Source organism: Polyodon spathula, chromosome 21 (assembly GCF_017654505.1).
Source record: "Polyodon spathula isolate WHYD16114869_AA chromosome 21, ASM1765450v1, whole genome shotgun sequence".
NCBI lineage: Eukaryota > Metazoa > Chordata > Actinopteri > Acipenseriformes > Polyodontidae > Polyodon > Polyodon spathula.
In genome coordinates, this window is record NC_054554.1 from 19616316 (window position 1) to 19630523 (window position 14208).

Consider the following 14208-nt stretch of genomic DNA (forward strand, 5'->3'; position numbering starts at 1 on the left):
GGATCAAGTTTGAGAAGCCCTGGCATAGAATATCTGTAACTCTCAGTATAACTTTGAGAAAAATTGTCAGATCAACATCAATTGTGAATGCCCAGATAAGGGTGGGGTGGGGGATCGTGTCTATGGGTGGAACAATCTCTGCCAGCCAATGAAGTCTTTGATAACTCCCACAGAAGTAGTTTTGGCACAGTGAAATGTCAAAAGAAATATCTAGCATCACATCAAAATGTAAATAGCAAAGCAGAAAAGGAAATGTCGTAGTCGAAATGTAAAAAGCAAGTGGCAAAAGTGAAATAAATAAATATAGAAATAAATAAATGAATAAATACATATTAATAAATGTTGAAATAAATACATACATGAATAAATAAATACATGTCCATGTATTTATTTTAACATTTATTTCTTTCTATACGTATTTATTTTTACATGTATTTATTTAGGTATTTATTTCTACATGTGTTTATTTATTCTTAGTTTTGGCATGGGATATCCTCCATACACTCGTTATCTCTTTGGGTCACAGCGGCAGCCTCCGCAGCAACTTTTCAAAGCTGCGCTGGGCTCTGCAGGATCTGCACATATTTCTACAGGTGGAGTTGAGTGACGTCACGCAGCAGCCCTCGGAGAATTTGCATCTGCGCTGTTCTGTCCAGAATGTGGAAATCTGCGATTTGCTATTTGTTTCTGCTAACGAGCGGTTTTTTGTTTTGTATTGTTTTGTTTTGTTTGTTTGTTTGTTTGGCGGCCTAATACGGGAACAAATTAGAAGATTGGCCAAGCTTTAATTCTGGTGAGCTATCATTTTGGCACAAATCTCCGCTCATTTGCTTAGTTTTAGCAATGAGAGAAGGCGTCGTGAAAAATGCAAACTGCGGTAGTAATATTATTTTCTTTAGTGCGGCGAAACTATCTGATTATTCTTACAAACATTGCTGCACATTAATTCGAAGCCAAAAATCCACGACTGAGTCTGAAATGGATTAACACAACAACGACAACAAAGTGTTGCTTCGGAGATGGCGAGCGAGTCAGAATCAGGGGATACAGATGCAGTAACGCACATCACTCGAAAATGCGTCACACTTTCCAGACACTGGTCAAACCTGCGATGGAAATGTTACGTATAGTGAGCAACGTTTTGTTTAGTTGTGATCCTATTTTCTGTTATGAGGAAAGTAATAAACAAGAACCAAAATGGTGGGTTTTTTTGTCTTTGTACAACACCCCCTTGTCCACATTTATTTTTTGAAGTTTATTTATGTTAAATCTGACAGTTTTCAGTCGCATGCACAGCTTTAAAAAAGTAAACACCAGTAATGCTATGACTTTATGAAAATGTGCCATTTGCCACTTTGTTTATTGCAAAGAAACTACAATGGCAGGGATAATAAAAAAAAAAAAAAAAAAAAAAGAAAAAAAGCGAAGTCTACTTATATACTGTTTCTGCCTGAAATACACAGGTGAAAAGTGTATAATTTTAAGTTTTAAGTTGAAGAGGTATGTTGTGCAGAGGTGTTCCAGTAATACTGAGTCCAGGTGCAATTTGTAAAGCCTGTTAGAGAAATTACATCTGTACCAGTAAGTATTGTATGCACCCCTTTCTTGATGCGCAAACTGGGGATACACGTATTCTACACAATGCAGCCAGGCAGACGAAAGCAAACGAGTGCAGAGCTTGCCCATGTGATCTGTTGTTTTGTTTGATGTGTGTTTATCGCAAAGGGAGTACGGAAGTCACAGTAAGTATCCAAATTTGATTTTAGGTTTAACTAGCAAGTACACACACACAAAGTACACCTCCTCTGGCAAGACAAGTGCTGGTCTTGGAAAATCTTGCTTTGCGTGTTATTATTAGTTGTGAGAGACAGTGGTTTGACTGAGTGCGAATGGACCTAAGCAGTTGAATTGCGTTTCATGGTTTACGTAGGCGGGCCACTACAGTTCTTTACCATAATGTTGATTATAAAAATACAATTTATAAAAGCACTATGCAATTATAAAGCTTTGTTCAATGAAATTTGGTGTGGTGACACAAAACACAAAAAAATGTTGGCCCTGGCTGGCGGTGTCAGACTTACCACGGAAGGAATTATCATGCATATTCGTGCAAGATTGTAGGTTGCAGTAGTGTTTAAGTAATTAAAGCTAACATGGAAAAATGCAGTGCAATGCATTACGATACAAAAAACACGATTGTTTTATGAAATATATATATATATATATATATATATATATATATATATATATATATATATATATATATATATTATATTTGTATACGGGCATCGGTTTTAACATTGATTTCTGTTTTCTACAGCGAGACGTAAACAACATCAGTGTCATTATTTCTTTTCACAACCTTTATTTATTGCTTCAAACGATACTTGCGAGAAAAAAAAAAAAAAACTATAATAATGTATTCACTGAGAAAGAAACACAGGTAATCTGAATACATCATTCAGTTCAATCTTTTTAAAACCGTTTGAAATAGAAGCAACACCATTTTTACTTTTTCAATAAGAAAATGGACTGAACACAAAGGTAACCGCTATTGATCTGACTTTTCCAGTCTGGCCTGCTGAACAGAGAACCCTTTCCAGAATACAATGGCAGAGGCTGAGGTTCCTGACAATCCACCAATCGGACTGAAGATAGTCCACCTGGATCTGAAAGGTGCCCCGCCCAGAATTTTATACATGGCGCAGGTAGAGTGAACTCCCACCTTTCTTCTCGGTTTCACTCCCTTTTTTTTAATGTAAAAAATAATAATAACTAGAATGTTGCCTATTTAAATGAATCTTTCTTCCTGAGTTGATTTAGCACGTCTTGCACGTGGCTGTGTTTTTCGTAGCTCTTCCCTCTGTTTTCTCGACTGGGAGCGAACGCCCTGCTCCTGGAGTATGAAGACATGTTTCCCTATGAAGGGAGCCTGGAGATCCTAAGAGCTAAACACGCATACAGGTAAGCACCCAGGTATGCCAATTGAGAACACACGTGAGCTGATAGAACATGTTGATATAGGGTTAACAAGAAACATGATACAGCCATGAAATAATGTTTTTTTCTTGTTGTTTAGACGCGCTTTGTATATCATTTACTGTTTCGATCATCACACACTGATTACTGTTTTAAAGGTTTAAAGCACCCCTGTCATCTGACTAGAGCTCTGCTTGCTAAGTACAGCTGGTACGTCAGAGTGTAACCAGTTACCTGATCAACTGCCAAACTGTGCATGTAAATAATGCATCAGCAAGAAATACCTCTTAGAAAAAAGGGGGTGTTTCTTACATCCACTAGGGCCAGAGTGCTACAGGGGGACATGGCAATGGTTATACTCTGGCGACCCAGATGTACTTGGAGGCACTTTAGACATGCTCTGTTGAAACCACAGGGATGTAAACGCTTGATTTTTAAAGTCGCCAGGATGTGATGAATAAACAAGAACAGTACATTACCAAGTTGATCTTTGCATTCCTACTTTTTTTTTTTTTTTAATTTAGATTAACATAATTTTATAACAATAGCATGGGACATTCTCACTCCACATGTAAACCTTGTCTGTGACTGTCAAGACTTAAATCGCATCGAATTCCCCAGCTGGGTGGAGCGGCTTGCTCATTGTACTCTTTTGTTGAAGATTGTTTTATTGCAGATAGCCCTTATGTCTCTGCAGCCCTTCTGAAATCAGGGAGCTGCTGGACTTGGCGCAGTCGAATGGGTTGGAGGTGATCCCGCTTGTGCAGACCTTCGGACACATGGAGGTGAGGGAGCGTGCTTCAGGTTAAAGGAATAACGTCTTGTAATGCACCAAACAAATACAGTACTGTGCACATTTATTAGAACATCTCAATATTTGTCATTTTATATCCTTTATATACCTACCTGCATGAAAACCTCTGTGTGAGAATTTAAATTTTCCATCAGTAATCAACGATGTAGAAACGATAGGCACTCATGTGAAAATGTTAGACTGCGTTGTGCTTTATATTGATACCTTAAACAACTTCTAAAAAGTCTCATGCATTTTACAAGTTTTGGCTATGTGTTCCTTTTCTCTTACTATTTTAAATGAATTGCATGTATGGTCATTAATTAAATTAGACAATAAGTAATTTGCCTATTTTGACAATTCTCCAAGATTTTCAATTACAGTGGTTTGGTTTTGTATGCACAACAAATGAAAACAACAGAAGCAGTATGTGTTCTAATAAAGGTGCACACTGCTGTACATCCTGCAAATGTATCTACTAAAGTCCTGGATTTTCTGGAAACTGATAAAAACAACCTTGTAAAGTAAATGTCTGAGTGGATCTCTAGTGAGTTTAAAATGCCTGATGCTTAAAGTATATAAAACACTGATCCGGAGCCATGATGTCGATGATAATATGTTTCTGGTGTCCCCAACCTCACAAATAAGCTTCTGTTGTCACAATCAAAAATAACATGGTTGGTCTCATAAAATGTATACTAATATTCATTGTGCTTTGAAGAAAGAAAAGAAATCCATAAAACAATACAACACCTTACAGCAGCTCCCAAGTGCATTAATGAGGTGATTTCGTCAGTTTGCAGTCTTGGTTTTATGCAGCCCTCATTCTTTTATGGGCCTGTTGTGCTTTTACCAAGTGAGCCATTTGGGGACTCCGAATTATAGTATTTGTTGTGTGTCAGTTTGAGCCCCTCCTCTTTCGCAGTTCGTCCTGAAGCACAAGCAGTTCTCTCACCTGCGGGAGGTGAAGTGGTCTCCCAACGCACTGAACCCCCACCTGCCAGAGTCCCTTCAGCTTATCCACACCATGACTGAACAAGTGCTGAGACTACACCCAGGAGCACGCTGGGTACATATTGGAACTGACGAGGTGAGAGAGAGGAGAGGAAAGGAGAGGAGATAGTCGTGAGGGGAGAGAAGGTACCCTGGCTACACATCAGAGCTGATGAGGTGTTGGGGATTATTTCCAGGGGGAGGGAGGCAGATATAATCTCTCTCTTCTCCCAAGGAAGTTGTGTTTCCTCAGGGAGGAAGGCCAGGCATCTGTAACTGCTCTCTCCTCTCTCCCCCGTCTCTGCTCTCCTCTGCCTCCTGTCTCCCCTTCCTCTCCCTTCTCCCATGACAGGTGTATTTCTTAGGAGAGGGGGAGGAGTCTCAGCGGTGGCTCAGCGGCAGTGACCGGCTCCTGGATAGTCTGTTTTTGTCTCACGTGGTGAAGGTGGCGGAGCAGTTGCGGAGGTCCCACCCTGCCGTGAGGCCTGTGATGTGGGACGACATGCTGAGGCGCATGAGTGCAGACTTCCTCGCAGGTCAGGAGTCAGCCCGTATTGACAAGGGCTCTTCTTACAAACTGCAGCTCCCAGTAATGAAACACAGGGAGCTGAAAAAATTATATTGTGTGTCCTTAAGAAAGTAATTGGACAGTCATTGGAGGTAAATAATTTAAAGTACAGTTCCTGCCCAAGTACTGTTTCTAATAATGTATTTAACATATATACCGTTTTAAAAGTAAGTGGGTTGGGTTTTCTCTCTTCTTGCAGAGTCCGGTATTGGGCAGCTAGTGGAGCCAATGGTCTGGGACTATCTCCCCAACCTGGATGTGGAGAAAACAGGTAGGAGAGGACAAAGTACTGAGGCCACGATAGCACACGCACCGAATATAGAGCAAGACATATGAGACACCTGGCCGGACAAGTTGGGCTAGCAGTCGGACAGTTCAGAATTTTACTTTTTTGTGTCCTTATTCAAAAAGCAGAGAGCTGCTGCGCTGATCCTGTCTGTGTGTCTGCTTGTTTCTCCTATACACGCCAAGCCTGCTGTCGACATTGTGGTTGTATTTAGCTATACAGTGCAACATTGCATATCCAGCTGTATTGTATTTAGATATACAGTGAAATGTCGCATATCCGACCGTCGCATAACCGCCCTGATCAATTAACCACCTTGCTAAATAAATAAATATTAAAAGTAGGCTATGAGAGTAATGGCATTGGCAGCAAATGCAGCTTCCGCGATGGAAACAGAAAGAAAGCGTTATAGCAATCGGCCTTTGGGTGTGTTCCCCTTTAATAGAGGTGGGCTGTGTGCATGTGTCAGTCAGCTACATGTAGCAGTCACATTTCAATACACTAGCTGAGAAAGCTTATTTTTTGTGCAATGTGTTTATATGATGGAGCGCACGCTTGCAGATATTGGCAGCATGTTGTTGTAGCTTTTAAATGCATTTGAGTTAAACAAACCAAGCTTCATAAACACAATGCTTACCGGCCGTTTGTTTAAAATAGCCGAAGCAATAGTCAAAACAAGCTGCTTATCGGCTGTTGGCAATATCAAGAAAGAGCTCTAAATACCGTGACGGATATTAAGAAAGCAGAACCAGGAAGGCAGGGATTTCTAGAGTTATGAAAGGAGCCATCAGTTGCAGGTTACTGTACATTTACTGTTTGTATTTTTTTTTTTTTTTAAAGCTTTGCGTGGAGGTGGATTATAGCAAACCGCATAGCAACAGTGTATTTGTAGCCGAATTAATCTCATTTATGTTTGCTTACTTTTAAAGCAAAAAATGTCCCCATGTTTAAAGCAGTTTGCATGTTGTTTTTGTCACTAACCTATTTGTAAATGTGTAAATGCTTTTTCTATAGATGTTCGCAAATTCGACTTTATCACAGTCCACAGGGGGTTGGATATGCGACGTTGTACTGTAATCCGTTAAAGTGTTGATTTATGCAAACTATTGTTATGCAAACTATTTTTCTGACCAAAAATAAAACATAATATTTGAGTAATTTCAATAACCACTCAGAACCACATCATAAAAGTTAAGGGTACAAAGAAGAAGAAAATAAATCTGAAGCTACTTTTTTAAACAACTGGTTAAAGCTTTAAGAAACTGAAGTAGACAAACCCTATCACTGATGTAGGCACTGTATACATTGGATTTTAAAGTGTTGTTTTGTCTTGATTCGCAGTGCTTTTAATTGATAAGTACCAGAAAGCCGGCTTGACCAAGCTGTGGATCGCCAGCTCTTTTAAAGGGTCCACAGAGGTCAACCAGTGCCTGACCTGCATCCGCAATCACCTAGACAATCACACACGGTGGCTGCAGGTGGTCAAGGCTGTGCCCAGAGGGGCTGTCCAGCTGCAGGGCATTGCACTGACCGGCTGGCAAAGGTGAGGAATCGCACAGCGTCCACTGCCACTCGCTGACTAAAACGTGTCACTGGAGTTTAAACGTGTCCAGGCTGCAGTTTACTTCTTCGAGTTAGGGGTTGTTCATTTCCGTTTTAATTTTCTAAACATTTGAACGTTCAGAGTTTAACATATTGGGAATGTTTGTAACATCGTAATATATTACTGCAATGTTTGTTGATAAGACTGCATGTGTATAGCTATTAACTGTATCCACTGCTGAGACTTCTCTCCCTCCCCTAGGAATTAGGTTGGGATAGGGATGGGATGAGAAAGAGGAGACACAGAAGAGAGGTTGGAGATGAGAGAGGAGACACAGGAGAGAGGGTGGGGATAGGAGAGAGGAGACACAGGAGAGAGGGTGGAGATGGAAGAGAGAAGACACAGGAGAGAGGGTGGAGATGGAAGAGAGAAGACACAGGAGAGAGGGTGGAGATGAGAGAGAGGAGACACAGGAGAGAGGGTGGAGATGGGAGAGAGGAGACAGGGGTGGAGATGGGAGAGAGTGAGACAGGTGAGGGGTAGAGATGGGAGAGAAGAAAGGACGGGTGGAGATGGGAGAGAGGGGTGGAGATGGGAGAGAGGAGACACAGGAGAGAGGTTGGAGATGGGAGAGGAGACACGAGAGGGTGGGGATAGGAGAGAAGAGACAGGAGAGAGGGTGGAGAGGGGTGGAGATGGGAGAGAGGAGACTCAGGAGAGGGTGGGGATAGGAGAGAAGAGACAGGAGAGAGGAGACACAGGAGAGAGGGTGGAGATGGGCGAGAGGAAACACAGGAGAGGGGTGGAGATGGGAGAGAGGAGACAGGAGAGGGGTAGAGATGGTAGAGAAGAAAGGAGGGGTGGAGATGGGAGAGAGGAGACAGGAGAGGGTGGAGATGGGAGAGAGTGAGACAGGAGTGGGGTAGAGATGAGAGAGAAGAAAGGAGAAGGGTGGAGATGGGAGAGAGGAGACAGGAGAGGGGTGGAGATGGGAGAGAGTGAGAGGAAAAGGCTGTGATAAATTAGACTTACCTTTATGTGGACTACATATTTGACAATGGTTAAACATTTAGGCAAAATTCAAAAAGTTTAACACTAACATTTAAGCATTTAAATTCTAAACTGTTAACACCGCTACTTCTGATTGTTTTCTCAGTCACTAAACTGAGATATCAGCCACTGAGTTACATCAATATGCTAGACATGTGCTTTTTTCAACAGTTTGTCATCATGTAATCAAATACACATTTTCTCTTGAATGTATGCATTACAGAATACATGTCGGGATGTTGTTTGCAAAACAATGCACAAAAGTGTGTTTGAAGTTGAAGCCGCAGTTGATAAAGGCAGTAATATGTTTGTGGATTGTGTCTGCAGGTACGACCACTTCTCTGTGCTATGTGAGTTACTACCAGTGGCCATTCCTTCTCTGGCTGCCTGCCTGCAGACTCTACAGCACGGTAAATACACGAAATGGAACGATGGCTTGTAAACCCATGGTTTGCAGAAGCCCTGGTGTTGAAGAGTTTCAGTGTTCTTCAATTTCTCCCTCTTCCAGGCAGCTTCACTGAAGAGGCAGAACAGACTTTGAAACAAACCCTGGGGATCTCTGCAGTGGAAGTGGACACCTTTATACGGTACCTGCTCTCAGTGTATAGGGCTGCCTTGTATAATGACTAGGGCTGTGCAGATAGCTGGCTTTTCTGAGTAATTCCATTTTAACTTCTTGGGTATTAATTAAAATAGAATAAGAGCCCTCAAGTGTTAATTACATAATACAAACGCAAAACTTTCCATTGTTATTGAGTACCAATCAATTGCAATCTGATCTTACGCAAGAAACAAACAAAAACAACTCATTTTTTAATCTGAGATTGCTTAACTTTTCTTTTATCCGTTTGACATAATAATTTTGATTTCACTTCCTTGTTTCCATATAAATCTCCCAATGTGTACAACAGATCTGCAGTGCTGCGATTGTAGTCCTTGGGAAAATGTAACCTCTGATTAAACGAGACAAACAACTACATCTCCCAGAACACCACCAAAGTTCATTGCCATCGATTGGTACTCAGTTATATAAATGAAGGAATGGTAGCTTTTATTGTTGTGGTGTGTGGAAGGGTGGTGGGCAATTCACTGACACGGAGACAGGACTTAATTTGTAACGCCGCTGAGGCGCATTGATTTATTTCAACCCGCAGAGGGCGCTGTTGTCAGTAGCTTGAGTACCGGCAACGTTAAACAAGACCACGGTTATACCAATACAGGTACACAGTCCACTGCAGGTGCTCTGGAAATAATAATCACAAATGACAAAAGGCGAAAGAAAAAGGGAAGATAAAACAGTAATAAAACTACAAAATAAAGGTACTGCACTCGGCTACACTACGGTGTTCCCTCCACCTATACACACTCAGGGTCTGCCCAAGGATTCCCCGATCTCTATAATCTTTCTCTTTTCTTTTGGTTGTTTGTTTTTCCTTTCTCTTTTTAATTAATGATTTGTTTTGTTTTCTTTCTTTCATCCGGCCGTGCTCGGTCCGGAGGCAGAGCTTCCATTTTGTTTCGTCTCAGAGGGGGCAGAACCGTGGGAACCGCAGAGCGTCCTTTTTTTTTGGATGCAGCAACCCCGCAAAGCCCTCCTGTCAGCCACTCAGAGAGAGGGAAAGCCCACACACCCTCTTTCCCACCTCTCCATGTCAATGTCGTGACTGACAGGCGGTTATTGCAGGTGCTGCTGCCCTCGACCTGCAGCACTATGAATGCGTCCAGAGAGTCAGTGCAGGTCTCCCCTGTTACATGGTGTTAACACATGGTTTTGGTTTCATAACAGTTAAAGAGAATTACTCTGAAAGAGTATTTGCAGACTGCTTGAAACATCACCGCACAAATACATTTTCTGTTCAAGTCCTGTTTGGTTTTGTTGGTCACTGCAATTTGAAAGTGATATAATAAGTTTTTCTAAAGAAAGTGACTCTGCTCATAATATGATGGCTCTTTCTATTTCCAGAACTTAGCAAATATGTACTCAAGAAACGTTGCCAAATAACCCAATATTGAATACCTTCTGAATTTTCTGTTTGTTTAATATTTCATGAAACATGCATTTAATCATCATGTATTGCTGTACTTTCACTTGAGGGTATTGGTCATGTTTAATAAAGTCACCAGTATATTTTAACTAGGTGGATTTCTGTAATGAGTATAAAAATGATCACTGGGGTGGTGTGGGGTGTGCTCTAGTAATTTCCTCACCCCTGAAACAGTGATTCTGTCAGACATTGTGCTATTACAAAACAAAAAAACAGATTTTACTCATTACACAATATACATGTAATAGCGTGATCTTTCTGAAAGTGGGATGGATTGAGTGCCTTGTACCTGTAGACTCACTCTTTCTTGTCGTCGCAATGCAGAGAGGATTTTGGGAGCTTCCCTGGCTGTGAGGTGGCGAGGCTGGTCACTGAAGTGAGTGGATCTCTGAAGGTGACAGGAGATGAGCTGCTGGAAGGGAACAGGTCAGGACTGTGCATGGGAGACCCTGGGACAGTGGTGGGCCCCTGAAATGAATGACAGGGCCCCATGTGTGACCCTAAAAAGCCCTGAGGGCCACCAGACCCAGCAATACACCCACATGCCAGAAACCACCAATTAAAATACATAAAGAAATAATCCAAAATACATTCACTGACTAAAATATAAGCAATGCTGCCATTTCAATTGAATAACAAATATAATTATTGTGTGCAGTTCCTACCATTAATGTGACTTTTGGGAGACCATAGTTTCCGCCCTCATTTTGAAGTCAGGCGTAAGGCTGGTGCAAGCACATAGTCGCTGAGCAGAGAAATTCCCGTCAGTCTGTTGCTAATTTGACTCTTATTTATTACATTGCCCTCGCCACTTCTGTATCCATGTATCCATTGTAAACTATCTTTGTTATTGTTAAATCAAAACTTTCTTCCCAGTTTCACTGCGGTAAAGAATCACACAAATTAAACTTAAACAACATCCATGTTGTTCTCACGGTGAGACTTGACTATTAAAATGTAGACAGTTTTAAAGATAACCAATGTTTTTTTTTCTAAAAATGCAATATCTTTAAGGTTTAACTGGGAACTGTTGCTTTTTTTTAAGAATAAGAATTAATAAATCTGCTCTGGATTGCTCTTTGTAAAAATAATTCTAAAATTGATAGATTGGAGAATGCTCACACGACCTCAGAACATATGTGCTGTATGGGGAGGGACCCACTGCGTTGAGGAGAAAAAACATCATATGGGGGGGTGTTTATAAATATTTACAAAATATAGTGAAATTATTATTTTTGTGATATTATTTGCAATGCTTTGTAAATTAAGGGAGTCGGTAGAGGAAAGCCACTACTTTGTATGATATTTTTATAATTTAATAATCTGATTGGCACTGTACTGATTGATAAGAAAGCAGAATATCCACATAATTTCCAGTTAAGAAAACGTGTCATCTGTCCAGGATATTTTTTGTGTTAGTGTGCTTGACCTGTTTAAAAGCATATTGCAGGAGTGGTGCTCTTGTAGTTAAGTTTTTAGAATTTCTGGTTACCGCTGTTCATAATACACTCCATGTGTTGACAAGCAGAAGGGAGAAGCAGGCATGGAAGCATGTTCTTCCACTGGAAGGCTACAATGTTTCATTCCGGCTGACCATCAACAGCTTGTTTTTCTGGACAGATCTGTTCCACGGTGTTACAGAGCATGCGGCTATATTACAGCGCACTGTTTTTTTATTGTACAAGCTTGGAATAGAGGGCCATTATTGCACCCCCAGGGGTCCGCGGGTTGCCCACTACTGCTGTGGGGGAAGGATGTGTGAAGACACAGGGGCCTGCGTGGAGGATGTTCTTTCTGTTTTAATGCTTTCTTTATTCTTTTACAAAATAAGACACACGCATACATGCCATCCGTTGGTTCTGTGTACATGATTACCATCCTGAATTTTTGCTTTTCACCATATACTCCAATCCTCCTTTAGACCTTTTGGATTTCTTTCAAAAGAAGTATGTAACTAGTGTACTTACGAGATAAATGCAGGGTGCATTGATTGTGGAAGGACAAGTCTCCTGAATGGATCAAAGCAGGGATGGAGTCGGCTTTTTTTTTTTTATTTAATGTTTTTACTGTCTTAGCTGTCTCCAAGTAAACTAAATGTGCCAGCTTATAATCGACAGAGGTCATTTGATTTTATATCGGTCGAAATATAATATATATATATATATCTATTATATATATATATAATATATATAATATATATATTATATTATATATAAAGTTTTTGGGTCACAAAACCCAGAAAAGAACATTTTAGAATACAGTGCCCGCATCATTTAACCCAAACCCCAGCCTTAAATATTTAACGTCGATGCGGACTCATTGCTATCAATAACCTGTGCTGTCTAATATTAAAGGCAGGTGCTCAAAGCTGTGCAAGTGTCTGTACTCTCTAACCCTGGCTCTCTTTCATTGGCAGGTTTGTTGTTGGCTGGTTCAGCCCCTATCACAGGAAGCACAAGTTCACACACCCTATCATGGTCCAGCAGTTCGAACCAGAAGCCAAAGGGTAAGGAAGGCTGTATTACTCTGATGTCAGAGTACCACTAGGTCTAACTCTTATGCAGTAGACTAAACTGTACCACTGATTGCGCTACATTTACAAAGAAGCACCACAATCTAGGGAGCAACTTACACCCACAAGGAAAGTCAAAATTGTGGGTTTAAAACCATGCTGCCAGGTTTTACAGAGCTTGATAACACCGATCATGGAATACCTTAGGTAGACTGAGTTCTGATCAATGTCTGTGAAACCAGCCATTAATTATTTAACATAATAGGGTACAATATATATAATTTTTATTTTTATTTTTTAAACCTGATTATTTCAAAACTCCACAAATTTGATAGTTAAAAGAAAGTGCAAGAAACTTTCCAAACAGCATTTATAGAGGTGTTCACTACTTTAAAAAGCGCTTAGGATTGGAGAACTTGGATGTTAGGTTCAAAGTTTGTCAAATGAAATAGTTTTTTTGCCTTTCATTAAATAAGAGTTAACAAAAGACTGCAGGAAATGTTCTGAGAATAATCCCCTGGTGTGTTTGGGTTGTGTTGGTATACCATGGTACACCATCAGGCTTGAGTGTTCCATGTCCTGTGTCAGCAGTGTGGGTGTGTTTGTCTGCAGGCTGCTGCTGAGGTGGGAGTGTGTGCTGGAGGAGCTGCAAGCAGCTCTGTCTCAGATTTATTATCCTGACACTGTGGAGGAGTGGCTGCAGGAGAACGTGAGCCCCACCCTGGACAGGCTCCGGGGCCTAGTGCAGGACTTGAACGAGACTCTCCAGGTGCAGTGTCACTAGAGTACCACACCTGCAGGCTCATCAAACAGCAATGCTGGAGAAAACGGGCTGTGACACAGAAAGAGCCCTGGAATCTGGTGTGCTACATGGTATACTGCACGGATCGCTTGATTAATTTTACTATTGATTTAAGTGGAATTTGGTGTGCCACATGATCTCCTGCACGGATCGCTTGATTCATTTTTCTGTTGATTTAATTGCTCCAGATAAGCAACAGTTATTTGTAAATTGCATTGTTTTACATATAAAGGGCTAAGGACTGCTCAGAAGGAGAACCCTGTGACGTAGATGCAGTGTCACGAAAATGACTATTGGCTCAATAAATAAATGTGTAGGGATAAATCAATTTACCGTGTGCACTTTGAGGAAGTATTACTCCCGAGTCCGACAATGACATGCTCATCGATTTTACCTTGTTTAATCACAGGTAAGGATATCCTGGGATCTGCAGAGGGTTATGAGATATGTTTATTTTAAACACGCTGGGGTGCAGTTTCACACCTGGTCACTGATAAAGGGTTAAGGGAACTGCCTGAACAAAATTACAGGGCAGAGCTAACTGGAATATTAACACTGATATATAAAAAAAAAAAAAAAAAAAAAAAAATCATATATGTGTGTGTGTGTGTGTGTGTGTGTGTATATATATATATAT

General features: G+C 40.8%; 2 protein-coding genes across 4 annotated transcripts in view; both read left to right on the plus strand.

Moving 5' to 3' along the window:
• Positions 1-596: 596 nt before the first annotated feature.
• On the plus strand, positions 597-14149 carry hexdc (hexosaminidase (glycosyl hydrolase family 20, catalytic domain) containing). Of its 3 annotated transcripts, none has more exons than XM_041221214.1 (13): positions 604-793; positions 2573-2708; positions 2855-2964; positions 3677-3764; positions 4698-4862; positions 5118-5301; positions 5533-5604; positions 6961-7162; positions 8540-8622; positions 8721-8799; positions 10582-10683; positions 12674-12763; positions 13382-14149. In XM_041221214.1, the coding sequence occupies exons 2-13, from the start codon at positions 2610-2612 to the stop codon at positions 13551-13553; spliced, it is 1446 nt and encodes a 481-aa protein (XP_041077148.1). In that variant the 5' UTR covers positions 604-793; positions 2573-2609; the 3' UTR covers positions 13554-14149. The 3 variants fall into 3 exon arrangements, with proteins under 3 accessions (XP_041077150.1, XP_041077148.1, XP_041077149.1); XM_041221215.1 differs by lacking the exon at positions 604-793 and adding an exon at positions 1439-1742; XM_041221216.1 differs by lacking the exons at positions 10582-10683; positions 12674-12763; positions 13382-14149 and adding an exon at positions 9716-10575 and having other exon boundaries at positions 597-793.
• Positions 12675-14208, plus strand: part of LOC121296055 (nuclear prelamin A recognition factor-like) — a 32990-nt gene continuing 31456 nt past the window's right edge. Inside the window, exon 1 of the mRNA XM_041221221.1 lies at positions 12675-12763. The gene's annotated coding sequence lies outside the window, so the exon portion shown is untranslated. The remainder of the gene's footprint in view (positions 12764-14208) is intronic.